General features: G+C 38.0%; 1 protein-coding gene across 19 annotated transcripts; it reads right to left on the reverse strand.

Annotated features, from left to right (window-relative positions):
- Window positions 1-1,088: 1,088 nt before the first annotated feature.
- Window positions 1,089-26,677, reverse strand: LOC125224841 (cytoplasmic dynein 1 intermediate chain). 19 transcript variants are annotated; one of them, XM_048128319.1, is made up of 17 exons: window positions 26,010-26,031; window positions 25,743-25,873; window positions 24,835-25,013; window positions 24,110-24,237; window positions 22,098-22,157; window positions 20,786-20,806; window positions 20,062-20,109; window positions 17,448-17,615; window positions 7,535-7,691; window positions 6,568-6,822; window positions 6,334-6,451; window positions 5,939-6,137; window positions 5,293-5,325; window positions 4,905-5,065; window positions 4,514-4,651; window positions 2,653-2,775; window positions 1,089-1,590 (listed from the first exon to the last, which is right to left on the reverse strand). In XM_048128319.1, exons 1-17 carry the CDS (start codon window positions 26,014-26,016, stop codon window positions 1,438-1,440), a joined length of 2,079 nt encoding a protein of 692 aa, XP_047984276.1. In that variant the 5' UTR covers window positions 26,017-26,031; the 3' UTR covers window positions 1,089-1,437. The 19 variants fall into 19 exon arrangements, with proteins under 19 accessions (XP_047984276.1, XP_047984277.1, XP_047984284.1 ...); XM_048128320.1 differs by lacking the exons at window positions 5,293-5,325; window positions 26,010-26,031 and adding an exon at window positions 26,385-26,677 and having other exon boundaries at window positions 5,906-6,137; XM_048128327.1 differs by lacking the exon at window positions 5,293-5,325 and having other exon boundaries at window positions 5,906-6,137; window positions 17,448-17,582; window positions 22,098-22,130.

The following is a 26,677-nucleotide window of genomic DNA, read 5'->3' on the forward strand; positions in this document are numbered from 1 at the left end:
CTTTATCTTTTGAAAAGAAGTAAATGCCACTATTGACTTTGTTCTTAAGAATATGTAATTTAAATGTAAGAGGATAGATAAAGACTCAATATATTAAAAAAAAATCATCTTGGATTTTTTTTTAATTTAGAATAATCGCCTATGCTGACATTAGTATCATGGGGATAGCGAGGTGTTTATAACCCAATTCTCTACAAGCATGCCAATGGTCGCTCGAAAGACTAGGAAGGTTGTACACCTAACTGCGTCTATTGGCTACGTGCACGACAATTACGCCCACTACCATGTGAACCTGAAGTGGACAATGTCAAAAAATGACATGTAAACAAACATTATATTTTAACGATTTTTCGTTAATTTTAAATAAATCGAATAACAAGAGCTACTATTTCAAGTGTAATTTAGGTAGATAGATTATAAAGACATGGATATAATACCAAAAATCAGTTTCCAAAGCATTACTCACGGTATAAACTTCCAACCCCAGACTACAGAAAGAGTCAATAAATTGGTGCTGGCAGGGCATATAAAGAATCTTGAAGAACATAGGAGTAATGGTACAAGTTCTTCGAGCTAGTGATATGGTATTCGCTAAACCTCCGTCCCGTTAATGCCATATAAAACAAATCTAAACGTAAGTACCTAGTCATGTCCGCGGCCGCAGAAATATCCGACACGGGCCTATTCCCAGGCTAGGCCTGAATCTTTAAGCATAATCTTTTACGGTAGGACAAATACTAACAGACTATTGAACAATATTAGGTAAACAAAGCTTAAATATAATTTATTATAATGTTTTGTTTTGACATGTCACTTACGTTTTCTCTTCACCGTAGCTATCCATTTAGTTCTTTGATCCTATTTCCAGTGTGCTCTAAGAAACGCATAGAACGTGCAACGACTATTTATGCCATTATTTGTACAATTAACAACGAAACAACATTGATGCCCCATATCAAACATTACACATTGTATTATATTGTATGAGTTTTGATAGATGACAACCACAATCAGTGTCGATTTTGACCACCGCAAGCACTGCGATCGCTTTGCTTACCCCCTCCATGCACTTCGCACGAAGCCAATAGGCGTGCAACAAACATTTGAATAAGGAATAATCTCTTCTGTTACAAGGATGAATGCACGTAAAAGTAACGTGAGTTACGACTTCATTGATTGTTTATTTGAATTACAGATGCAAATTAAAGGATTTATGCATACAACGGGAAAGTAACACTTATTTAGAGAGATATCACTTGAACTTGCATCGTGAATAAATGGAACATGCCATAAAATCGTGACTCACGTTACTCTTGCCGCGGATTGACAAACAACCAAGAGTACGATATATCTCATCGCTATCGCTCGACAGTAACGTATAGTTCGTCTCTTGGAGACCTGAAGTACTAGACCTACAGCAGGAAGGTGAGAGACTGTTTATCGGAGCGGGTTGCTGGCCAGACTGGTGAGGCTGGGCGGGCCGCTGGCCAGGCTGAGACGGTCAGTTTCTTCGTCCGCTTGGTTGTTGCGCAGCTCCTGCAGTGTGTACACGAACTTGGTCCATTCGTCGTGACGCGGCTGGTACTCGCTCTGCAAGAGAACGAATAGAGTAATAATTAGAACAAGAAGAGAAGAGAAGAGTGGAAGGGTCAGTTGGAAGTGGAAGACCTAGGCGAACTTTTCTTGTTCAAATCGGGGAAATATTGCAAAAAGGCCAGGTCAGAAGTACTCGAAACCGACGAGCGTGTATGAGAAACGTTATGAAAGTGTGTGAAGCGAAAGTGATTTGTCAGGATCGTAGTAAATGGAAATCCGTGATCTCTGCCTACCCCTCTGGGAAACAGGCGTGATTGTATGTATGTATGTATGTATGTAGAACGAAAGAGAATAGGTCGAAAAAGGATTATGATAAGTCTACAAGGAATCATCTGACTCCATTGTCTCCATTCGCAGTACTTATTTATAATAGCCATAAAATCCCGGGAAATCAACTACGTAGTATGTGGCTTTTAGAAGCTTATATTAACTTATCATATTTCATTTTGATTGCTCAGTATTGTCTGTTATTAGAGCTGTTGCTTTTCATTTATTACGTCTGTTGAAAATGGAATTATAAAGTTTGGAATAAGGCCTCAATAGTTCTGACGTCGTCGCACGTCGTCCGTATTCTGTATGCAATTTCAACTTTCTCGCTTGCGTAAGTATGTAAAGCCTGAGCCTGAGAAATATTTGACTATTGTCAAGAGGGCGTTGTTATTCTGATGTATGCGGGGACTGTTCTGCACGGGAAGCATGGTCGCACGATAGACGATAAAATATCAGGCCGTCCCTATCGCACTATTAGTAAGTGCGATAGGGACGGCCAGATGTTTTTATCATTTATCGCGCGACCATGTTTCCCGTGCAGCATAGTATGAAGGAAATAGTTCTAATGAAATTCCGCAACATGGCGCGTAGTCATATATTTCTGGTCAGGCTTAGCCCGTTTTCACATTATTCGATCCGATATCGGAAGGATTTCAATGGAAAAAATCCAAGATGGCGCCTGTAATGTATGAGATATCGGTCCGACATCCGATACCGGATCGGATAATGTGAAAACGCACTTAAGATGATCGGTGTCGTTGGCACTTGATGATGTAGTTCCATTACCTCTGCCAGCTCGTAGACGGAGATCTTGCCGGCGTCGTCGCCCGCCGTGAGGTGCGCGCCGCTCGGCGTCCACGACACGCGGTTGAAGGCGCCGCCTTCCGACTGGATCGACGCTACCGGCACCTGAATAAAACATCACAGTTTAAGAGGGCTTTCGTGTTAAAAATAGTGAAATCGCAACCGAGCGCTCGATCATACCGTGTGTGGTATCAAATTAAAGGGCTTTGCGAGTAGTTTATAAATATATATCACATTATAGGACTTTTTCTACTTGGTCTAACAAAATATGAGAAAATGTCCAAAAGTGGTAATAATTGTACCGGTGAAGGCTCGTTTTCAAAAAATTGCCAAAAATCAATAATAGCAATTTTTAATCCCTAAGGCATAACAGCAATTTAAGTAAACGTTGCAGATTAATTTAGTACAAAACTTACTTCGATGTGATGTAGATTTTCAATGAAATTGTCACTTAATTTTAGGTAATTTATGAAAAAAATTGAATTCGCCTTAGGCTAGTTTACTCTTTTTCAAAAACTTAAAATAAAAATCTAGTCTGAAATGATTGTGGTACAGGATATACGAATTATAAATTTACCCGTTTTAATATTCAAAATTGTCCAAATTTTACAAATAAGATCGACCGATTCAGCTCTATACGTGCGTTTTTCTAAACGTGCATTAGAGAAAAATTCATAATTAATTTAGTGAGTTAGTTTTCAAAAATCCAGTCTTATAAAAATCAAGATAATAAGATGCTCTAACCGAACTCGAATTAAATAAATCTATTGGATAACGGAAAGTGTAGTATTTCACCGACTAAAACTATCAATTTTACATTCTTTTGACGTTTTTTTTTGAAAGCAGCCTTAAAGACATGGTGTCAGTTTCAATGCCTCTTTGGCAATATAATCCTACGCTATTAGAAAAAGGTAGTGAAAAGAATAGGAGTATTAGTGACTGAAAGTTTCTTGAGTTCTGTACATTAAAGATTTAGGACACATAAACCGAGATATGTTACTAGTCAAGACTATCAAGGAAACTTTATTTTGACAACTCAGAATTTGGAATACCATCGAAAGACCTAAAAACACTTCGTCTTGAGAAATTTTATGAGTAATAAGCAACTGTTGAATTAAAAGCATAGCCGGAGATAAAATGCCTGAAGACAACCTCGCGGTACGTCATTGTAAACTAAACCTTTTCAAAAGGCACTAAGTTAATTTTAGGGTGTAATCACAACCTTCTACACAAGCAACCTGTGGGCTGATTAATGATTATACTCATAAACGATACAGTGCTCTGCGTGTTCAATACAACAACGCTTTCAGAGTACTGATGGGGCTGCCCAGATTATGCAGTGCATCAGGGATGCATCTGCTTCTACACCACCACAGTATAATTAAGAGTACTATCGTACAGTATGGCCACTCCCGCTCCCCTCTGAAAGTGCCGCCCACCCCCTCTCGGTTACCTCACAGTTACCGCCTGTCAAAAACGCGAACAGTAGACCTGTCATATTTCACTCACACAATCACAGCACGCGTTCACCTACACTAGCTTGGACTGTGTGCTAGGAACGCGCCTCTTTCATATATTTAATCGCCAGTGTCCGAGGTCTGACACCACCATGCGCAAGCGAGCGACATCGCTTGTGCGAAGAGTCAGGGCTAGCTCCAACAGTATTCTGAACATGTTAGCGAATAGGTTTGACTGCCTATACCTGCTGCTTGTTGCACGCACGCAGGAATAGATAACCTAGCTATTAAGTTTCTGTATAAACTAACACTAGACTAAGATTATTTATGTTACTAACACAATGATCCACGTTGATAAATAAATGATTTATTATTATTTGGCGTACCTCAGTGTCGCGGTTCAGGTTCCATAAGTCGAGCCGCAGCGCGTCGGCGGCCGCGAACAGAGCCGGGTGCGTGGGCGACCAGCGCACGTCCACCACGTAGTCGCCGCTGTTCTCGAACGAGTACAAGGCCTTGTTCTCCTGCGAACAGAATCATTAAACTTCAGGACAGTGTGTAGAGATGAAATTCGAGTCTTTTTAAGCAAAAAGCCAACGATTTAAGTAAAAAACTTGTTATAGATCTGAAATCCCAGCTTGAGACTTCACAACTAGACGCTCCATGTATGATGTCCAGAGCTCCGCCGCCCTGGTGGGCTGCTACTCAAGTGATGCACCATATCTCTCACACGAGCGGGTTGTTATGGCAACCTAGGGAACCCATAGTATAACCCACCTTGAGACTCCACAGCTTGACGCTCCAGTCCATGGAAGACGTGAGGAAGAGATGGCTCAGGTCCACAGCGCCGCCTGCCTGATGAGCTGCTACTCCAGTTATGGGGCCCGCATGGCCCTCCATCATATCAGTTACACCAGCGCGTTGGCCGTGACGGCAACCTGAGAAAATAGTTATGATATTGAAGGTCACATAAAAATCATTCCCGTACTTTATTGCGATTATGCATACGCTAACTTTATTGCGATTTAGGCATCATATCGAAAGACCATGAGCAAAATTATATAAGTTGCAAAGAAAATGTAACCTTACTGAGACTGGGACTGCAATTCGTCATCCCAGGAATACATAACCCAACAAGTAGTAAATACAGAAAACTCTCACTGACCAGTGTAGATGTTTCCATCCTCGCCTCCCAAGATAAAGTAATTGAGCGTGAGGGAAGGCCATAGCAGTCACAGCAATAGCATGTCCAGTGACTAGGGGCCCATTTCTCAAAACTGAAAGTTACAAGTTACAAGCGGATGTCTCTTTCCAACTTGTCATATTAGACATTGACAACCACTTGTAAATTGTAACTTGTACAGGAGCACAAAAACAAGTAGAAAAGCTCTTAGTCACCAGTGTAGATGTTTCTATCCTGGTCTCCCAGGACAAAGTTGTTGACATCCGCGTGAGGGAACGCAATTAGCAGTCACAGCAACAGCCTTGCTCCGTCGATGCTGTAGTTCCAAGGTCTCTTGAAGCTGGGAGATCATTTCAAACGACCAGGGGAACATGACCCAATTAGAAGTATACAAAACTTTTACTGACCAGTGTAGATGTTTCCATCCTCGCCTTTCAGCACAAAGTTATTGAGATCGTCATGCGGGAAGGCCATAGCGGTCACAGCAACAGTCTTGCTCTGCCGATGCTGCCGTTCCAAGGTCTCTTGAGGCTGCGATATGTCCAGTGACCAGGAGCACATGACCGAATAAGTAGCAAAGAAAACTCGTACTGACCAGTGTAGATGTTTCCATCTTCTCCTCCTAGCACAAAGTTGTTGACGTCAGCGTGAGGGAAGGCCATAGCGGTCACAGCGACAGCCTTGCTCTGCCGATGCTGCAGTTCTAAGGTCTCTTGAGGCTGTGAGAGCATGTCGAGAGACCAGGAGCACATACGCCCGTCGGAGGAAACGGAGATCAGGTTGTGGGCGTTCTGGCTGCCTACTACTGACAGGCAGTACACTGGATGCTGGATAGAATACAGGTGTTTGATTAGTTTTAAAGGTTAAACTTTGTATCCTGTTTGATCAACAAAATGAGTGGCAAATTTAAAAGAGAACAATTTGAAGAATTATTGATGAATGTGAACAAGTTTAAACATTTTTAGAAGCTGCAGAGGCAGTTAGGAACTTGAGATAAATAAGAGAACGTTTCGTTTCCCTTACCGTGTGTGCGAGCGACGAAAGTGGCGTGCGTTGAATAGGCGTGCGTTTTGGCACGCGGTTGTCCCACAACACAATTTGGCCCGAGTATGTGCCACCAAGGATCAAGTTAGGATGGAACCTAATAAAAACAACAGAATTTCGGATTAATTTTATCATCATTGCGAGTTATAAGGCACTAGGCAGGAGTCACTACGCGTGCTACACACTAGAAATTTTTAACTGGATTTGACTAACCTGGCGAATGTTGCACTCATAACTGGCGACTGGCAGTGGAAGACATCTTCCGGCGTCGTCTTCTTGAACTTGGTGTTCCAGACGAGACACACGCCGTCAGGGTCATGTGGCGCGTCATCGCTGTTGTGGTACGAGGCCAGGAGCAGCTCGGGGTGCGCCGCGGACCAGTCGAGGCAGGTGACGCAGCGGCCGCGCGACCAGCGCTCGTCATAGAACGTGCGGACGAGGGAGAGACGCGCGTCGGATTTGTCGTCCCTGCGGTAGCAATGGTAGATTGAGTATGATCATATTAGATTCTTTAAACTTATAGAGTAGGTACATTAATAAGTGCGAGTTAGGCCTGATTTAGACGGCGTGCGAACTCGAAAGCGATTTTAGTTGCATTGCGGGCTGTTGAGGTTACATATAATTTTACACAGCCATCAAATACCGCAATGTAATAATACTCGTATGCGAGTTCTCGTAAAGTCTAAATTGGGCCTAAATGGGCCCTTAGATTCGTTTTTATGCTCGCTCAACGACGCGCCCGGCCTTGGTGATGAAGCGCTGGAACTGCTGCTACTGCTGTATTGTCTGACCTGGCAGGGATAGACTCTGGAACAGTGTGTTGTGTACTCACTGCGCGGTATCGCCATCGCCACCTCCGGTGTAGTCGGTGTAGATGTCCACGGACTCGCCGAGAGCTCGCTCGATGACGCGCCCGGCCTTGGTGATGAAGCGCTGGAACTGCTGCTACTGCTGTATTGTCTGACCTGGCAGGGATAGACTCTGGAACAGTGTGTTGTGTACTCACTGCGCGGTATCGCCATCGCCACCTCCGGTGTAGTCGGTGTAGATGTCCACGGACTCGCCGAGAGCTCGCTCGATGACGCGCCCGGCCTTGGTGATGAAGCGCTGGAACTGCTGCTACTGCTGTATTGTCTGACCTGGCAGGGATAGACTCTGGAACAGTGTGTTGTGTACGCACTGCGCGGTATCGCCATCGCCACCTCCGGTGTAGTCGGTGTAGATGTCCACGGACTCGCCGAGAGCTCGCTCGATGACGCGCCCGGCCTTGGTGATGAAGCGCTGGAACTCCGCTGATAGCATAATAGTGTGCTTTTCGTCGGCGCTCAGCTCGCGAACTGGAAGTAAGCTTTTGTTATTGGGGGTCACAGTTTATTTTGTTTTTATTATATACTAGCTTTTGCCTGCGGCTTCGCTCGCGTTAGAAAGAGACAAAAAGTAGCCTATGTCACTCTCAATCCCTTCAACTATCTCCACTTAAAAAATCACGTCAATTCGTCGCTGCGTCTTGCCATGAAAGACGGACAAACAAACAGACACACACACTTTCCCATTTATAATATTAGTATGGATTGAGTTATTTCGTAGTCATATATTTCGTACATTTGATTACAAGTTACAAGAGATTATTATAACTTCTCATTTTACATCTTCATTGAACAATGCCTTCCAGCTGCAAGGGAACCGAGTCATAATACAAAAAATACAGTTATAATGCTCAGATCAGGGATCGGATACCGGTATTTTTTTCGGAACGGTTCCGTACGTTGACCCGAGAACTTTACTTTAGCGTTTCTGGTTCCATTAACCGGTATTCTTTTTCGTTCAGTGAACGAACGTTTATGAGTGAGAACTGTTCCGAAGAACAGAATTAAATGATACGTTCTTTAAAGAACAGTTCGCGGGAACGGAACTAAATGATACGTTCTTTAAAGAACAGTTCGCAGGAACGAAATTATTTCGGTTTTTCTATTTCCAAGAATTTGAACGAACAGTGCAAGCGGTGTCGGCCACGGCCATCACTTTAGTAACTTTACTCTTTAGTTTGATTTGAGACTAGCGGTGAGTAAACGTGGCGTCGAACGAAACAAATACGTCGAAAACATTCTGCACCACAACCACAATGAAGTAAGTTTTTTTCTTTTAACTTAGTGCTTTCAATTTTACCGATTTTAAAATTTAAGTAATGTCACGACGCTTAAGTATTTATTTACAGGCAATCGTACAGTCCAAGGTCAAATAAGGACGGGACGCCGCTATTAGCAAGAGCGAGCGTCCTTATTTGACCTTGGTACGGTCATCTCAGGTGTGTGTGTGTGTGTGTGTGTGTGTGTGTGTGTGTGTGTGTGTGTGTGTGTGTGCGTGTGCGTGTGCGTGTGCGTGTGCGTGTGCGTGTGCGTGTGCGTGTGCGTGTGTGTACAATATACACTACTTTCCCATTAATTGTGTCGTTGGTACTGTAGATAGTCAATTACCATAGAAATTACATCAGCTACTATCAACAATGGACCTTTAGGGTCAGTTGCACCAAACCGTCTGTCACCGTTAAAGCATTCGTTAAATTTTATTGTATGGACAGTTCCATAGGCGTCTGCTGCGTGACGATGATGTGTGTGTCAAATGTGGTTGATGCAACGGGCCCTTAGTCTAAAAACGTCACAATGAAAGATGTGAAATGTGCAATTAGTCACAAAAATAAATTGTTTTTAGTATTCAACACTCCCGTGTCCCAGAACTCGAAGAATCCCAATTCATCCAATGTTCTTATACTGCTGCGAGTGAAAGGGGCACTAATGATGATATTTATGACTTGATCGATGCACAGAATGAGCCACTGAGTAAGTACTTACCTATACTAAACCTTCATAAACCTAAATACTGAAACTCTGCCCGGTGGTTCGGTGTTAGGGCTTGCAATTATCCGTCCAATTCGAAATCCGGATGATTCGACTCGATATTTGAAAATCCGGATATTCGGATAAAATGGATATTTCGAATATTTTTTATTTTATTTAATAAATCTCATAATTAGTAACATAATTATGTACTACGATACGAAAAACACGTCGTAGGAAATTGTTATTTTATAATCAGGCTTGAGCTGTTGTTCGTAACCTTAATGTTAGGTTACTTAGTTATTTCATTCTTGCCTTTTTTAGGGTTCCGTTGTCAACTAGGAACCCTTATAGCTTCGCCATGTCTGTCTGTCCGTCCGTCCGTCCGTCCGTCCGTCCGTCCGTCCGTCCGACCGTCCGTCCGTCCGTCCGCGGATAATCTCAGTAACCGTAAGCACTAGAAAGCTGAAATTTGGTAGCAATATGTATATCAATCACGCCAACAAAGTGCAAAAATAAAAAATGAAAAAAAAAAATGTTTTATTAGGGTACCACCCCTACATGTAAAGTGGGGGCAGATTTTTTTTTTCATTCCAACCCCAACGTGTGATACATCGTTGGATAGGTATTTAAAAATGAATAAGGGTTTACTTAGATCGTTTTTTGATAATATTAATATTTTCGGAAATAATCGCTCTTAAAGGAAAAAAAATTGCGTCCCCCCCCTCTAACTTTTGAACCATATATTTAAAAAATATGAAAAAAATCACAAAAGTAGAACTTTATAAAGACTTTCTAGGAAAATTGTTTTGAACTTGATAGGTTCAGTAGTTTTTGAGAAAAATACGGAAAACTACGGAACCCTACACTGAGCGTGGCCCGACACGCTCTTGGCCGGTTTTTATGAAATGACTTCAGTTGCCCATAAGATATATGATTTTATTTTTATGTAATTTTGACTAATATTTGATATTAATGAATTTTAATGCTAGAGACATAATCTGATTGCCATATGAGGCAAAACGTCATGTTGTGATCGTTTAGATCGAATATTACCTAAAAAAGGTATTACCTACCTACTCCTTGTTTAAATATCAGATTGCATTTACGAGGTTTTCATTGCCGATTTATTCAAATGCAAAAAGAACTATGACATATTACAAACACCATTTAGCTTTGTTAAATAACAAGGCTGAATGATCTTTCTCTCTAATAATTTTCACCTCTTATCTTTGATGACTTCGTGACTCCATTCCAGTTACACTTGGGACTCTCGGGTAGACGTTCTTAGCCAGAGGGCCTTATGTTACGTATACAGCGAAAAAGTTTTGGTGTTGCAACACTTGCAACCTATTTTGAAAGGATAAAATGTAAAAGCGTATCTGCTTAACTACTTCATCTTGTTCTGCAGTTCAATACTAAACAGGTCTTCCGCCGCGGGATACATAGAAGACTTCTTTTTGTCAGAAAGTTTGAACAGTTTTAGTTCTGTTTGCAATTTATTTATTTATTTATAATGTATTCGGATGCTAACAATAATGAAAGTGCAGCGTTTGATACGGTACTCAGTGTCACTTGATTGATTGAGTTAAATTGATATACATTTACATGAGATTATCCACAAATATTCATGAAAAAAACCCTGCCTGCTAAGCCGCAGTCCCGGCGGATTCGAATCCCGGTAAGGGCATTTATTTGTGTGATGAGCATAGATATTTGTTCCTGAGTCTTGGATGTTTTCTGTGTATATAAGTATGTATTTATCTATATAAGTATGTATTCGTATCGTCGCCTAGCACCCATAGTACAAGCTTTGCTTAGTTTGGGGCTAGGTTGATCTATGTAAGATGTCCCCCAATATTTTTGTTTATTATTTATTTACTTATAGTCATACTTGTTATGGAGAATTTTTGGCCAAAAGCTGCACTTTTGGATGGAAGCAAGCCGCTTTGCATGGTGATAGTAGACATTATAGTAAACGATTTTTTCCGAGGATATCGAAATTTCATCTCTTAGGAAGCCAAGCGTAGCGAGGTGTTTTATGAAAATGAAAAAAATTCTATCTTTTTATTGTATCGTCCGATTTTGACAAAACGTATCTCAAATGAAAGGTATTAATTTGTGTAATTTAAAAAAAATACAAAGAAAAAAATTTAAAAGAAAAGTAAGAAAAAAATAAAAAAAGTAAATTTCCGTCTCGCACTGAATAACTTCAAAGAATGACAGACAAAATGTACAATGTCGATATACAAGTTTTTTTTAATCGAAGACAGATAAATTTTTAGTTGAAAACTGAAGACCGCATCGAAATCAGATCAGCATTTTTTAAGATACAAGTTGCCAAAGTTGGGAAAGATCGCTTTATATGGCCACTTTGAAATTCCTTTGCCAGAAAGTCAGAAATAACATGTTTTTCTGACACAGAAAAATACATAGTAACAGTACACATCAAACTAAAATTAAAAATTCCGAGGATATTATAATTTCATCCCTTAGAACGACGAGCGTAGCGAGGTCGGTTACGAAAACCGAAAAAAAAATCTCATTTTTTTGTACGTCGTCCGATTTTGACAAAACATGTTTCATTTGAAAGGTATTACTTTATGTAACTTAAAAAAAATATTGAAAAAAATTGGAAAAAAATGTAAGATTAAAAAAAAAACCTTAATTTTCGTATCACACTGAATAACCGCAAAAAACGGTAGACACGGTGTATAATTTCGATATATGATTTTTTAAATTAAAGACAAATAAATGCATGATTATAAACTAAAAACCGAATCGAAATCGAATCAGTAGTTTTTAAGATGCAAGTTGTCAAAGTTGGCTTAGTTTGTTTATATGGTCGCTTATAATAGTTATAATATAAATTCCTTAGCCAGAAAGTCAGAAACATTATATTTTTCTTACAGTTAAAAGTATGCATAGGTAATAGACATCATTATAAACATTTTTTTACAAGGATATAAAAATTTCATTCCTTAGAAACCCTTACAAAGACGATCCAATAAAAAAAAACTGCCTTTTTTTTGTTTTTCGTAACAGACATCGCTACGCTCGGCTTTCCAAGGGATGAATTTTTTATATCCTCGTAAAAAATTGTTTATTATGATGTCTATTACCTATGCATACTTTTAACTGTGAGAAAAATATAATGTTTCTGACTTTCTGGCTAAGGAATTTATAAGCGACCATATAAACAAACTAAGCCAACTTTGACAAATTGCATCTTAAAAACTACTGATTCGATTTCGATTCGGTTTTTAGTTTATAATCATACATTTATTTGTCTTTAATTTAAAAAAATCATATATCGAAATTATACACCGTGTCTACCGTTTTTTGCGGTTATTCAGTGTGATACGAAAATTAAGGTTTTTTTTTTTAAATCTTACATTTTTTTTCCAATTTTTTTCAATATTTTTTTTAAGTTACATAAAGTAATACCTTTCAAATGAAACATGTTTTGTCAAAATCGGACGACGTACAAAAAAATGAGATTTTTTTTTCGGTTTTCGTAACCGACTCGCTACGCTCGTCGTTCTAAGGGATGAAATTATAATATCCTCGGAATTTTTAATTTTATTTTGATGTGTACTGTTACTATGTATTTTTCTGTGTCCGAAAAACATATTATTTCTGACTTTCTGGCAAAGGAATTTCAAAGTGGCCATATAAAGCGATCTTTCCCAACTTTGGCAACTTGTATCTTAAAAAATGCTGATCTGATTTCGATGCGGTCTTCAGTTTTCAACTAAAAATTTATCTGTCTTCGATTAAAAAAAAAAACTTGTATATCGACATTGTACATTTTGTCTGTCATTCTTTGAAGTTATTCAGTGCGAGACGGAAATTTACTTTTTTTTTTTCTTAGTTTTATTTTAAATTTTTTTCTTTGTATTTTTTTTTAATTACACAAATTAATACCTTTCATTTGAGATACGTTTTGTCAAAATCGGACGATACAATAAAAAGATAGAATTTTTTTCATTTTCATAAAACACCTCGCTACGCTCGGCTTCTTAAGGGATGAAATTTCGATATCCTCGGAAAAAATCGTTTACTATGATGTCTACTATCACCATGCAAAGCGACTTGCTTCCATCCAAAAGTGCAGCTTTCTTTTCATAACTAGTATGACTATTATTAAATAAGGTAGTAGTGCCACTCAAGGAGTAATTTTTGATATAAATCGCTTTAATATCGTAAATGTGTTAATTTTACTTTAAAATTTGTTTTCCAAATGAGCTTCTTAAAAATTGCAATGGTATTTCTGTCATTCACAATATTCGAATTATTCGTTTTATCCGGATTTTAACGTGCAAATTATCCGAATTTCAAAATCAGCGGATATATCCGGATTACAATACAAGCCCTATTCGGTGTCACTCCTAAAGTAGGTACTTACAGGCGACCGTACCGACATATGTCAATTAGGGACGCAGTTATTTGTAAAAAAATTAGAAAGCCTTATACGGTCAACCGGGGTGGCTTTAAAACGCAGGGGTGACTTTGAAAATTTAGTTTTAAAGTCATACTGTAAGTAAATTCGCGATTTTCTATGGTAGATTTACAAGAATATTTATTGATCTATTAGATAATAGATCAATAAATATTCTTGTATATAGATAGATATCTACTAATTACATGAACAGTTTCAGTAAATAATGAATGATGTTAATTTTAAAGCCGTTCAAATACCATCAAAGTAATCCCAAATTTTCCTAAAGCCACCCCGGTTGACGTAGCTCTCCCGCTCTTACAATCCCGTACTTGTTGGACCTTGGTCGGTTTGGTCGTCTGTAGACAGTGTAGACACTAATACACTCGCCAACTACAGTTGTGTATTCCATGTAGATACACCAAGGGCCCAATTCTCAAAAGCTTGTAACTTATTGTAATAATTTTCTAGAAATGTAAGTACATTATGCAAAATAAATAAGATATTTTTATTGCAGATAAAAGCTTTGACATAGATGATGAAGATCTAGCCTTCAAAAAAATATATATAGAGAAAAAACTACCCCATATCCAAGCGATTCTGATGACCTTGAGTTGGATGTAAGTGCTTATAGTGTGAGAAAGCTGTATAAAATATAATCTGCACTAATTTGTATAAATATGTGTGTTACTTAATCTGTGTGAATTTGTAATAGTGATATGTTTTTAAATGTTTTTAAGGACCAAGATGCAGTCCTTGAGAGAGCACAACCCATGCAATCCATTTATAGTGAACCGGAACCGGACGCGATGTGCCCTTGTTCATGCAAGCGTAATATAGTTGCAGTCGTTATAAGAAAAAAAGTTAGAACAAGTTCCCGAAGAGAATTTACGGGCTTGTTTAGAAGATCTCGAAAATAAAATAGAAAAATATTATTAAATGTGTATCAAGATTATGTGTACTCTATCATAATTATAGCTTCAGTGTAAAAGTCAATCATATTTTGGTACATTCGTTAGTTAAATATCGTTATAAAATAAGGGTTATTCCACTAGTCAGAGTTACCACTAAGTTGTTACCAGTGGTAACTACAATGTTATTTTCCCATAGGCAATTACTGGAAAGATTATATCATAAGATTCATAAGTTTTGTTTTATTTTATACACATGTAAAGCATGACCAGAAATATATGACTACGCGCCATGTAGCGGAATTTCATTAAAACTATTTTCTTCATAGTCATCATACTATACTGAACTGTCACTCCATACATCAGAATAACAGCGCACTCCTGCCTGACAATAGTTATTTATATTTCTGGTCAGGCTTTAGTTTCTTAACCATACTTACCATATCCAACGCGATCAATGTTATTTTCACCAAATCTAATGGCAACAGCTGAGACTGTTTCCTCACCTTTAATTGATTGGCCTCAATGGCCACTGCGTAAGAGTCGTTAGAGGTGCACATTGACTTGCCTAATATCAAGGACGATAGATACCGGGACTGACAAAGCCCATACAAAAGTTTACCTCTGAAATGTCCCATACATTTCCGAGCGATTATTTCCGAAAAAATTAACAATATCAAAAAATGTTAGTAGTAAACCCCTATTCATTTTTTAATACCTATCCAACAATAGGTATATCACACGTCAGGGTTGAAATGAAAAAAAAATCTCTCCCCACTTTACGTGTAGGGGGCGGGCACCCTAATAATGTTCTCATGCAATGATTAGTTGGTTTCGATTTAGCTTAATATATTTTTTGTTCTTATTTATGGTGTCTGTATTTAGCTCTGCCGTGAAAAATATTTAAAGAAATAAGGAGGCCGTTTCATCATCGCCACCAGTACAAAACAAGGTCCCACGTAAGAAGAAAATAAACATCGACGACTTCGATACAGGCACAAGCTTCATGAATTTTAGGCTGTGTGGAAGTAGCAAGTCTTCAAACCTAGCTTATTAAATTGTCATTCTCTAAAACCATGCTTTAATTTTCTACAAATATTAACGCGAAACGAAACCCAGTACTCGCTGTCCCGATTATACATGACGTCGGCACATTATTGCCATATGAAAACGATTTGTAGCGACACTCTTCCAGGGTCAAATAAAAACTTGTCAGGCTTTAGTTACTAAAAAAAATCCGGATTTAATCCGGAGTTCGGATTTTGCCCTAAAAATAATCCGAAAATCCGGATTTTATATTATTGCAATCCCTAGGTATAACCCAATCCTTTCAGAAAGTATTTACTTTATCACAAAATTATTTTAAACTTTCTTTTTGACATCGAAAAGGCTTTAGTTTTTTACATACCGAATAACTTTATTTCGGTATCATGATTCCTTTTAAGATAATTACATTATGTATAAGGTAAGGAATAATATTTAGAATACCTAAAATATGACAAATTTGCATTCTATTCAAATCAGTACGAGTATACTTCACGGAGTCCAAAACTATACGCAAATCAGAAGTCCAAAACTAGAAAAATATAGATAGAGACTATAGAGAGCGATTGCGGGCGCCGGTCGGCTCGAGCGCGAGTACTTGCGCCGCCGGCGTACGCGTCTGTGTGCGTGCGCCACGCGCACACACAACTTTACTATACAGGGCCTCTCTGTGGGTTCCGCCCCCGTCAACGCGACGGCGATAAAGACCTAAAAATCTGAATTCGTGCTTGCCTCCTGTATCGTCTTAATCCTTTAATGATTCCGTTAACGCGAAACTTTAAGTAGACAGGTTTTATGAAGACAATTGGCCGGTGAGCCCTACAATTTTAAAATTTGCCGCCCTTTATACATGGTGTATATTCTATGCTGTTTCTTCCTATCCTAATAGTTTCAATATCAAGCATACACTATCACTGCACGTTCGCTGTTTATACGCCGAAAGTTGCAACTCAAGTAAATGAAGTAAACAAAACAAACAACCTACCTTCACCTTCATTGCCGGCCGCGGCCGGCCGGCTAACCGAAACAGAAATATACATGAACTTCGTGTGAAAAAGAGACAGCGAAAGGCGGCTCGTGCGTCGGCGAAAACGTTCGGCTCTGGCGCTCGCTACAGTCGCTATACCTACTCCCGCGCGGCTCGGAACGAAATAATATTGGTTTTAGGAACGCTAAAATTCTGTTCGTTCATTTAAACGTTACTGTAAGGAACTGTTCTTTGAGGGAACGAAATAAGAACCGAAACCGAAATTATTTTGTTCCCACTGAACAAAATTTATAATGAACCGTTCGTTTAGGGAACGATATAAGAACCGTAACCGAAATTATTTTGTTCCCATTGAACAAAATTTATAGGTAACGGTTTAAGAACGATATCAAATGGTATTTGGGAACGGGTTCCGATCCCTGGCTCAGATAGCGTAGCCGTGGCTGCATACTGAACTTCCTTGACCGTCGACAAGCCATACGATAAGATGTCGGGACGGAGCTGCCCTTGCCAAAGACCGTCGCATATAATACAGTATATCGAATGTCCGGCGGGGCAGCAGTGACCGCCGGCTGAACTTCCTTGACCGTCGGCAGCTCGAGCCGGCGGAAGCTTGCCGTGGAACGCATCGTCAACATTCTTGCCAAACGCATATAATACAGTATATGACAAACGTAGGTTAGAATAGTCTCTCACCTTTCTTATCTTTCTCCTCTTCCTTCTTCTCCGGCGGGGCAGCAGTGACCGCCGGCTGAACTTCCTTGACCGTCGGCAGCCCGAGCCGGCGGAAGCTTGCCGTGGAACGCATCGTCAACATCCTTGCCAAACGCATATAACACAGTATATGACAAACGTAGGTTAGAATAGTCTCTCACCTTTCTTCTCTTTCTCCTCTTCCTTCTTCTCCGGCGGCGCAGCAGTGACCGCCGGCTGAACCTCCTTGACCGTCGGCAGCCCGTGCGGCAGGATGCCCGGCGGAAGCTTGCCGTGGAACGCATCGTCGTCGTCCCCTTGCCGAGCGCCATCGCCGTCGAATGTAAGCACTGGACGGTGAATAAGAATGGCCCTTGCCGGGGGGGTGGGTGTGTGGCGCGGCTGATATATTGGTACAGAGAGCCTTTTTTTTAATAAATGGGCTTACTCTTGACCACTGACTAGCCAAAAGCAAAGACGTGGCCTACGATGAAGTGAGCTCGCCCAGAAGAGGCCTGTTCACCTTTACAGAGAGAGCCTTTAGGCTTCGTTGTTGAATATAAACGTAAGTGTCACGAAATTAAGTCCCGTTTAGTTCTTAAAATTATTCGTTGTTAAGGTTTCAATTGTAAATTTCAAGGGTTTGAGTTTTTTTTATCTTTTGATCGGTCGAGCAATATATCAGCCGGTATTTTTTTATATGTTATACATTTATGAAGTTTCAAATATTATAAGATTTATAAATTACGATATGTTTCTATGTCATAATTGTCACATATTAAGAAAAATAACTATTTGTTCATAAAACTTCACAAAAATATTTGTTGTGTAAAGTTCGTGTAGTTTTTTAGTTATGAATGAGTCTACGTGTGTTGTGGTCGTCTGCGGTGAACGGAAATATTTACGAAACAAACCCATAGAAATATAAATATGCAGCAAAAAAGAAATAAAAAAAACTGATAACAGCAATAAAAGTGATCATGAAATTCTGTTAAAAAATCACATAGTCTATCTTTAAAAAAAAATATTTCAATACATTTTCAATGTTTGATGCTACATACATACTTCTGGGTACAGGTCAATTCACAAGAGCTGGCACGAATGGAACGAATGTTTGAATGAAAATATGCATGTGTGTGGCAGATTAACCAATAAAATGGTGGCTCTTGACAGTTACGACTGTATACCAATACAGGTGTCACTCACACAATCAAAGTTTCGTTCGTTCCATTCGTGCCAGCTCTTGTGAATTGACCTGTACAATGTATCTATTACATGGATCTAGTATAATGATGACAATGTGTTAACTGAATGTAGGTATAATATTACTGAGTTGTGTTAGCACAATGTGAAACCACGTACATTACTGAGCTACGGTGAAAATGACAGAAACTATGTATGGCAATGTAATTCCTACAAATGATGTTTGAAAAAGAATAGCAGCAGCAATTTGTAAAAAAAATACTTTTTACACAATAAGGGCCAGTTGGTTAAATTTTATTGTATGGGAAGTTCCATAGACGTCTTCTGCGTGACGATGATGTGTCTGCCAAATGTGGTTGATGCAACTGGCCCTTAGAGTATGAATAAAATCACTATCTTCTCTGAAATCTACGCTTTTGAAACAAATTTTTGCTAATTTACTTACAGTGGCACTTACACGTGTATTCAATTTCAATAACCTCGCAGGTATTACAAAAAACTTAGGTACAAATTACTGGAGCTATATCTGTAAACTTAAGACTACTTAGAGGCTTCCTATTTGTCCAAACAAGGGCATTTATTTAATAAATTCAATCTACAGAACGAACTTAGTAGTGAGTCGAGACAAATAGGAACTCGTGTGTAAATTGTGTACTTAGTTAAAATTTGTCAGAGTTTAGAATCTACTTGAGTTTTGAAAGCAGGAAGGATACTAGCTATATTTCCGTTTGATATTTCTAATGAAGCGAAATTCTTTAGTTCTATCGGCGATCATAACTACTTATACTTTTCCAGTAAGTATTCCATGTAGATAAATAAACCACAAATTGCAAACGAACCTTAATACGTTTCAGACTTATAGTCAGTTAACGATTTTAGTACGTTATTTTAATAGCCAAGCAGCAGTATTGCATTAAATCTGTAAAAAGCGCGTAGTTTATTTATGTACGGAATAGCTTAACGAAATGTATAAGCGCAAAAAAAGATGTGCAACTAGAGAAATCTTATCATTAAAAAGCAACACTGTTGATATCTTAGAATGCTTAAATAAACTAGAATGCACAAACAAACTTCCTGAGCTCTCCACTAGAGAGATAAATGATTTATAATTTATATACGTATAAAAATATAAATAAAATCATATCTTACTAGATATACGATGATTTGTGTCATGCATTCACACAGATGTTCTGTTACATGCAAAATATGTTGTATCTGGCTTGTAACAATTTAAAAAAAACGCAGTGACAAGATAATTTGAAACTTTAACAATCTAAATTCTTGTCATTTGTATGCATACAGGATATTTATATTTACATACTTATTCAATATCAATGTCCACGGTAGGTATTTTAAATTTCGAAAGCACTAAATCAAAACTAAAAGCTACCACTTCAAAATATATCCAGTATACAACCTACATATGAAATAATATCAGCTATGTGCCGTTAAATGTTGTTGTTAGCATCTAGAGTCATATAAATAGCGTTAAATATATAGATATGATATATGTTACAACACAAACATGCTGTGACAGGCGCTACCAAGGGCAAGTATTAGTATCACAAAGACTGGTTCCGACTGTAAACCTACCTGTAAACTCGTCCTCCCACTCTAAACCCGGGTTTAGATTGTACTCATCTTGAAAAAGGGAGGAAAAACAAAAAATGTCAGTATCTTTTTATATAAAAAAACACTATACATAGATTTAGCAAACAGTGCTTTATTGTACAGCATGACGTTAGATTTGTGCTTGTTAGTTCGAGAGCGTGAGATGATACGGCGCCCCATACTTCCACCATAGAGATACACATATACTGATATGGCCGTGATATATACTGCCGTGTGTCGTGGAGAACTCTGGAAGGCCACATCGGACACGGCGGACATCTGAACTTACACTTCACTCGCCGAGATACCCCACTTCCTTGGATATTTCAGATTTCTTGATAAAAAATATGTTTGGCTAGTCTAATCGAATAGGGTTGGTTCATCGAAGTATTTTACAGGTGGCGCCAACGTTTTACCTGGCAATCCTACGAATAGTGTCTAGTTTTTGTTATTTTTTTCTGGCCCTAAACTTAATTTTTTCAGCCAAAGCTAGCGCCATCTATAAATAGATTTAAGAGTTGCCAACCCCATTATATCGAGTAATCTGAAAGTACCACCTAAACCGTGTTAGTAGGAAATAACTAGAAGCGTGGATAGTCTATTTACAACTATCGAGATGAAAACTATTAGATATATTACAACCGACACCAAGTTATGGGACAGAGATAAAACGTTAACAGTTAAAACGAGAGGAATAATGACTTACCGTAGTAGTCGGTTGCGTGTGCTAGAACGAGACAAAAAATAAACACTTTCGTCAGTCAATATAGCGTGTGGCGAAACTTTATATATCTACGTGTATCTTAGTATGTTGCACCCGTTATATTTACATAAAACCTTTCGTTTAATGTGGATGATATTCACAGATGATATGACTGCGGCCAGTCAAAAAAACTTTTACGTGTTATACGTGATGTGTAAATAATATCACGGAATTTCTTAACAATATTTTTTGGGTAATTTTTTGACGACGCAGTATTTAAATATTTATAATATGACATTCCCCGTAATTGTTGTACTGGAGTGCCAAAAAAACATCGAAATGTATCGAAAAATAGTACGGGTCCTGAAATGCTAATGATATTGACTCCGAACTGAATGACATTTGGTCGACCGCAATTAAAATTTTGGTAAAAAAAATAAGACCCTATCAAATATATGGATAGGTTACATCAAACTAAAACGGACCACAAGAACCTCTTTTTTAACTGACCGCACGTATTCGAGCTGGGTGTTCATTAATTTGTTAATCATGTTATGATGGACCCCATGCAGTGAGACATGCCGTGACATGTTTTCATCCCGAGTTGAAATGCAAAAAAAAACACAAAATATCACAAATTCATGCAATGTTCAATTTCAAAATATGGATTATATTCTTTGGATAAGTTGGAAAATCAACTCATTTAAATGTATCTTCTTAATTCGCAATAAAAATAATTGAATTTGTCTATTAATATATAACTATAAATTTCAATTCAATCTACAAGGCATAAAACAAGAAAAAAGCCGAGTCCCCAAATTTGGGAGTCCAACTAGGTTCATGCCTACTCAAACAGCTGTCAAAATAGAGGCAAGGATTTTTCTTGCAGTTTACACCTAAATACTATTTATATTTTATCCAGATGCTATAATTTGATAAGTAACTGATTAATTCCAAGTATAATATTTTCTACAAGTTTACATTATAAATTTATAACAATTACTTCATTATAAAAAATAAAATAATCGGGTCCACACAGAGCGAGGCACGTCGCGAGGCAATTTCCTCGCGCGGCAAACGTCCAATGAATGTCCAATGTATAGTGCGTCCTTTACTCTGCCGAGCAAAACGCACGCACTGCCTCGGCCAAGGGACATCTACATATGCCGCTTGCCGCGCGAGAAAATTGCCTCGTGACGTGCTTCGCTCTGTGTGGACCCGGCTACTTACAAACTTTATCTAAACTTGAGCATCTAAACAACTCATACGATTTGGATAGAAAATTGTAGTACGAAGGTTATAAAGTATAATTTACCTTTGCGGGGCCTCCACCAGTCCTCCATGTATCCTGCAAGCGGTGACGCATTGGAAGAGCCTTGTTATGTCAGCACGAACACAAACATTGCACCAAACATTCATACAGTATTTACTTTTGACGACAATGTGTTGGGACGCCACGAAACAGAAATGTTAGAACTCAATTTTGAATGGTAACTTGCAGTCTGAATAACAACACTTTAATGGTGCTCCCACACTGTGAGGGACAGCGCGCAGTCAATGTCACACCATGTTATATAACCCTAGCTTTTGACCGTGGCTCCGCTCGCGTTAGAAAGAGACAAAAAGTAGCCTATGTCACTCTCCATCTCTTCAACTATCTCCACTTAAAACAAACAGACACTTATAATATTATGTAGTATGGATTTATAACAGCCAGTGTGGGAACTGTAATTACGTTCATTTCTAGAATCTATTCACTACACTTGAGAATCTCAATCACACCATAATAAAATTTAGAAATGATTGCGAGTTTAAATATTATAGCAAATATGTTGTAAACAATTCTTTCCTTTTACTCGCTGAGAAGGCCTTTTTTACTTCTCTAAAAAAATAACAATAGTTGAATTCAGACAGCAAGATGAAATGCCAAAACAATAAGAAAGAGCGAAAAGTAAATACTGTCAGACTACAGATGTCATTGGTTATGAGAGGCGGCACTTGCAAATAAAAACGCATTAAATGAATGTTAAAAATTATTGGGGTTAATTTATCGCACTTGCAGGCAAACCTAGAGTTTTAAATGAATTTGCGAAATAATAATAAATAATCATAACATGAAATGGTCTCCTATGTTTATAAATTTCTTAGCTTTTTAAGGACTAAAAAACCTTAAGTGCCTACATAATTTACCTCACTACAAGGTCTTACTCCTAACTGAATTATATAGTACTTTTAATAATTTAATAATCTTTTAATAATCTCATTCTACGAGACATTTACCAGGACATCATATTCAATGAATATTATAAATTACGCTAGACTAGAGGCTTTAGACTGACTCCAACAACACGAAGAGGAAATTTCAGGTTATAATACACCAAGTTGCTATGTAAGAAACCTATGAATGAGGCCAAAGTTTTACATGTATATACAAATGGTGTGAATATCTAATCTAATTAGAACTATTGTTTAAATTTACAAATTACATTTAAATATCATGGTAATGCATGCAAATGTGTTAAGGGTGGGTTAGAATCAGAACACAAAAAGAGGAGAGTGGGTTAAAAATCAAAGTTAAAATATTTGCAAATGGCCTAGTTAAATACCAGCACCAGACGTCACTGTTAATAAAACTTCACTTGTATGCAGTTCTTAAAAAAGAGCAAAAGAAAATTATCAAAATAATGTTGCTCTTACCAAAACCAACCAAAATCTGATATAACGAGTGTTACACAAAGACACGTCAAATCATCTTTGATGGTAATGATGGTACATATGTAGCAAGTTCAATAAAATAATATTTAAGAAAAAATCATGTAAGTAGGCACGAGATTAGGTTTGGTAAGCTCAACAAAACTGTAAATGTACAAAAATCACAATGAGATTATGTTTTCACAAAATTTACAGTCATCATCAATCCAAAACGAAAATAAACCCCAGTTCATGAATCCTAAAACATTTGCTAAATAATAAACTGCAAAAAATTTAAAGACCCTCCACATTAAGATTGTATTAGGCGCTAAAGTATCGGACAGACAGCAGCTTGAGTAGGCGAGTTATTGGAGTTATCTTTGTCTCTGAACATAACATTTAGAATTCATCCATTACAAGCCTGTGCAAGGCTCATTAACATAAAATTCATGTTTACATTTGCTAGTGATTTATACTAAGTAAATGTGTAGGGCCCTTAAATCCCCTAATCAACATGTTCAAATCTGTAAATTCATGTAATTAATTTCATTTAAGTCATTTGTTATTGTGCCCATTGCCCACATCTTTTTATACATCCAAGAATCTGACTAAATTTAAAAAGTTCCGGAAACTTACCATCTCTGATTTCAGTTATCCCTGAAGTGGTGGTCTGAGTCTGCTTCGCGTAGGTGACGTTCTCCTTCGGTGGAATGTCTGTAGACTGCACTGATATGATCTGCAGCTGAGTTGCTTTCTTCGGTCCCCTGTAATCAACAGGTATCATGTCAATTTTATATAAAATAAAAACAGTGTATCTAAAAATCATTCACTTCCAATTACCAGATATGACCTATGCCTGTTGCTCAAAAAATTCCATTTGGCGTAAGAACACGTTTTCTAGCACGAAGCATTAGTACATTACGATACAAGTACGAAAAAAAAAATTCTAAACGAGTGGTGATAAATCAACGACTGAAGAGATTTATTCGACACAAGTTACAAATTTCTTTTCCGCATGTGTATTGTACGACGTTTTTCAGTTCAGATGGCCCTCTGAAGTTTCGACCTGATAAGAGATAACTAATCACTTTGCGCACTACTGCGAAGGCACCATCTGTACTAAAAAGTATTAATCTTACTTTCCCATCCTAGGGATCTTTTTTTTTATGGGATAGGAGGCAAATGAGCAGACAGGTCGCCTGATGGTAAGCGATCACTACCGCCCATGGACACCCGAAACACCAGAAATGTTGGAGGTGCGTTGCCGGCCTTTAAGATGGATCTAATATTGGGTGACAATGATTACAAATGATCTTTAATTGTAGAATTCAGTTTCGATTTGACTATTAATTGGTACTGACGCCTGCGGAGGACTGTGTGTGTGCAGACTCGTTTCTGGTGACGCAGTCTGTGGGGGTGTGAGCGACTGCATGGATGACAGTGATGACAGCACATCCTTCACGGGAGCCACGCCCAGTGACGAGAGCATCTCGTCGAGGTCGCGTCGGCTGTCCAGGCTGGATGTGGTGGATGCTCTGGCCTGTGGAAAATGATTATAAAGTAACAAACCATGGGAGCTGTATGCTTCTTACTAGTGTTAACCATTTACCACATACAAAGCCATTTACGTAACATTTGTTATTTAATGCTATTAAATTCTAATCTGAACAAAATATGTTTGCATGAAGTAAGGTGATAAAGGAGGTTCAGTGTGTCACTTTTTTCCCAGATATAGTAAACAAATAAATAATAAAGATGTATCCCACATAATTGATTAAAATATGTTTTAAGAGTCAGATAAATGACAGGGATAGGGATTGAGTTCGATAATTTAATGAAATAAGATAATAAAGCATTTAAAGCTGCTAAAGAATGTGTTGTGTACTAATAGGATAGTAGTATCACATATATGACTATTGCCTCAACAGTATGTTTTGTTTAATTTTAAATTGTAAGAAGTGATAGAGGCATACATTTGTTTGTTTACATTCATTCAGATAAATAATGCAACAAAACGCACTTACTTGTTTTGAGAAACTATCAAAATATGCTGCATAATGAATATTTTGTATTTTTTTTTATACCAAAGAGAAAATGTTTATACACAAAGTAAAAGAAATCCATATGTAAACAAAGGTTATTATGCTGTTGACAAATTTTCAAATGAAAAAATTGAACTTGGAAGTTGACTCTGTCTGTGACAAATCTAATACTTAAAAATAGAAGACAAGAACAAGAGGGGGCCTAATATCGTATTATGTCAATTTACCAGGGCTTCCTCCGCATCCTTCTGTTCTTTCTCACGCCGCCGCCGATCCTTCTCCTCTCTCAGAGCTTGGAGCTTTGCCTTCTTGCGCTCCAGCTCTGCCTTGCGGTCTGACATGCTAGACATGGCTGCTTCTGTTAACATCAAACTTCATCTTATATAAGAGAACATATTACTGTTGCTGGTAGAAAACAGGCCTAATGCTAGTTGAGAGTTGTGCTGGCATTGTCATTTTCAATAAATATAGTTACTGATATGCATGTACATTACCTGACATAACCAATTTACTTCATTTAATTAAATAGCTATACTAACAGTGATTAATACGCAAGGTAAATAAAAAGAAACTAAAAAGACAAATCTAAAAAATCCTAGCTACTAAATGAATTCAAATTATATTTTTTGACTTTATTTTATAAGTTTAACATGAATAAACTAAAAACAAAATGTTACAATAAACATAACAGTAACAAGCTGATAAGCTGATAAGTTGATAGTTAGTTGCACTTTATGTGCTTGGGGTTTCGTCAAAACCAATCCCTTGACAGCTACCGCCTCTGATGTCACCCACCATCGGTATAACTTAAATTGGGGTTTCAGTGAATCATTGCAAGCATATAAGGAATATCAATGTCGATACTTTACCTTGTTAAAAATTAGAAGATTAGAAGATAAGCACCATTTTAAACCAATTTATTCAATAAATTGCCACAAGAACGTGGCATTAAACTAATAACGGGAATGGGAAAAGTGAGAAACACTATCGATGATTAAGAGTAAATAACTTTTTCACTATGTTCCAATCGAGTTCAGATAATAAGTTACAGTATTTTGAAACAAAATCTTCAGTTATCACGGTGTTATTTTTTGAATGTTGATCAAAATATGTGAAAAATCAATCAGCCGAAATGTACGACATGTATTTGGGAGAAAACTTT

The sequence above is a fragment of the Leguminivora glycinivorella genome, chromosome 3 (genome assembly GCF_023078275.1).
Source record: "Leguminivora glycinivorella isolate SPB_JAAS2020 chromosome 3, LegGlyc_1.1, whole genome shotgun sequence".
NCBI lineage: Eukaryota > Metazoa > Arthropoda > Insecta > Lepidoptera > Tortricidae > Leguminivora > Leguminivora glycinivorella.

What these genes read in the sequence shown, in the direction of transcription:
- LOC125224841 (XM_048128319.1), bottom strand. An exon ending in ACACGCAACCGACTACTACG is followed by an intron (nt 20,110 to 20,785) that starts GTAAGTCATTAT and finishes CCCTTTTTCAAG; the next exon opens with ATGAGTACAATCTAAACCCG. An exon ending in CCGTCTACGAGCTGGCAGAG is followed by an intron (nt 1,591 to 2,652) that starts GTAATGGAACTA and finishes GTTCTCTTGCAG; the next exon opens with AGCGAGTACCAGCCGCGTCA.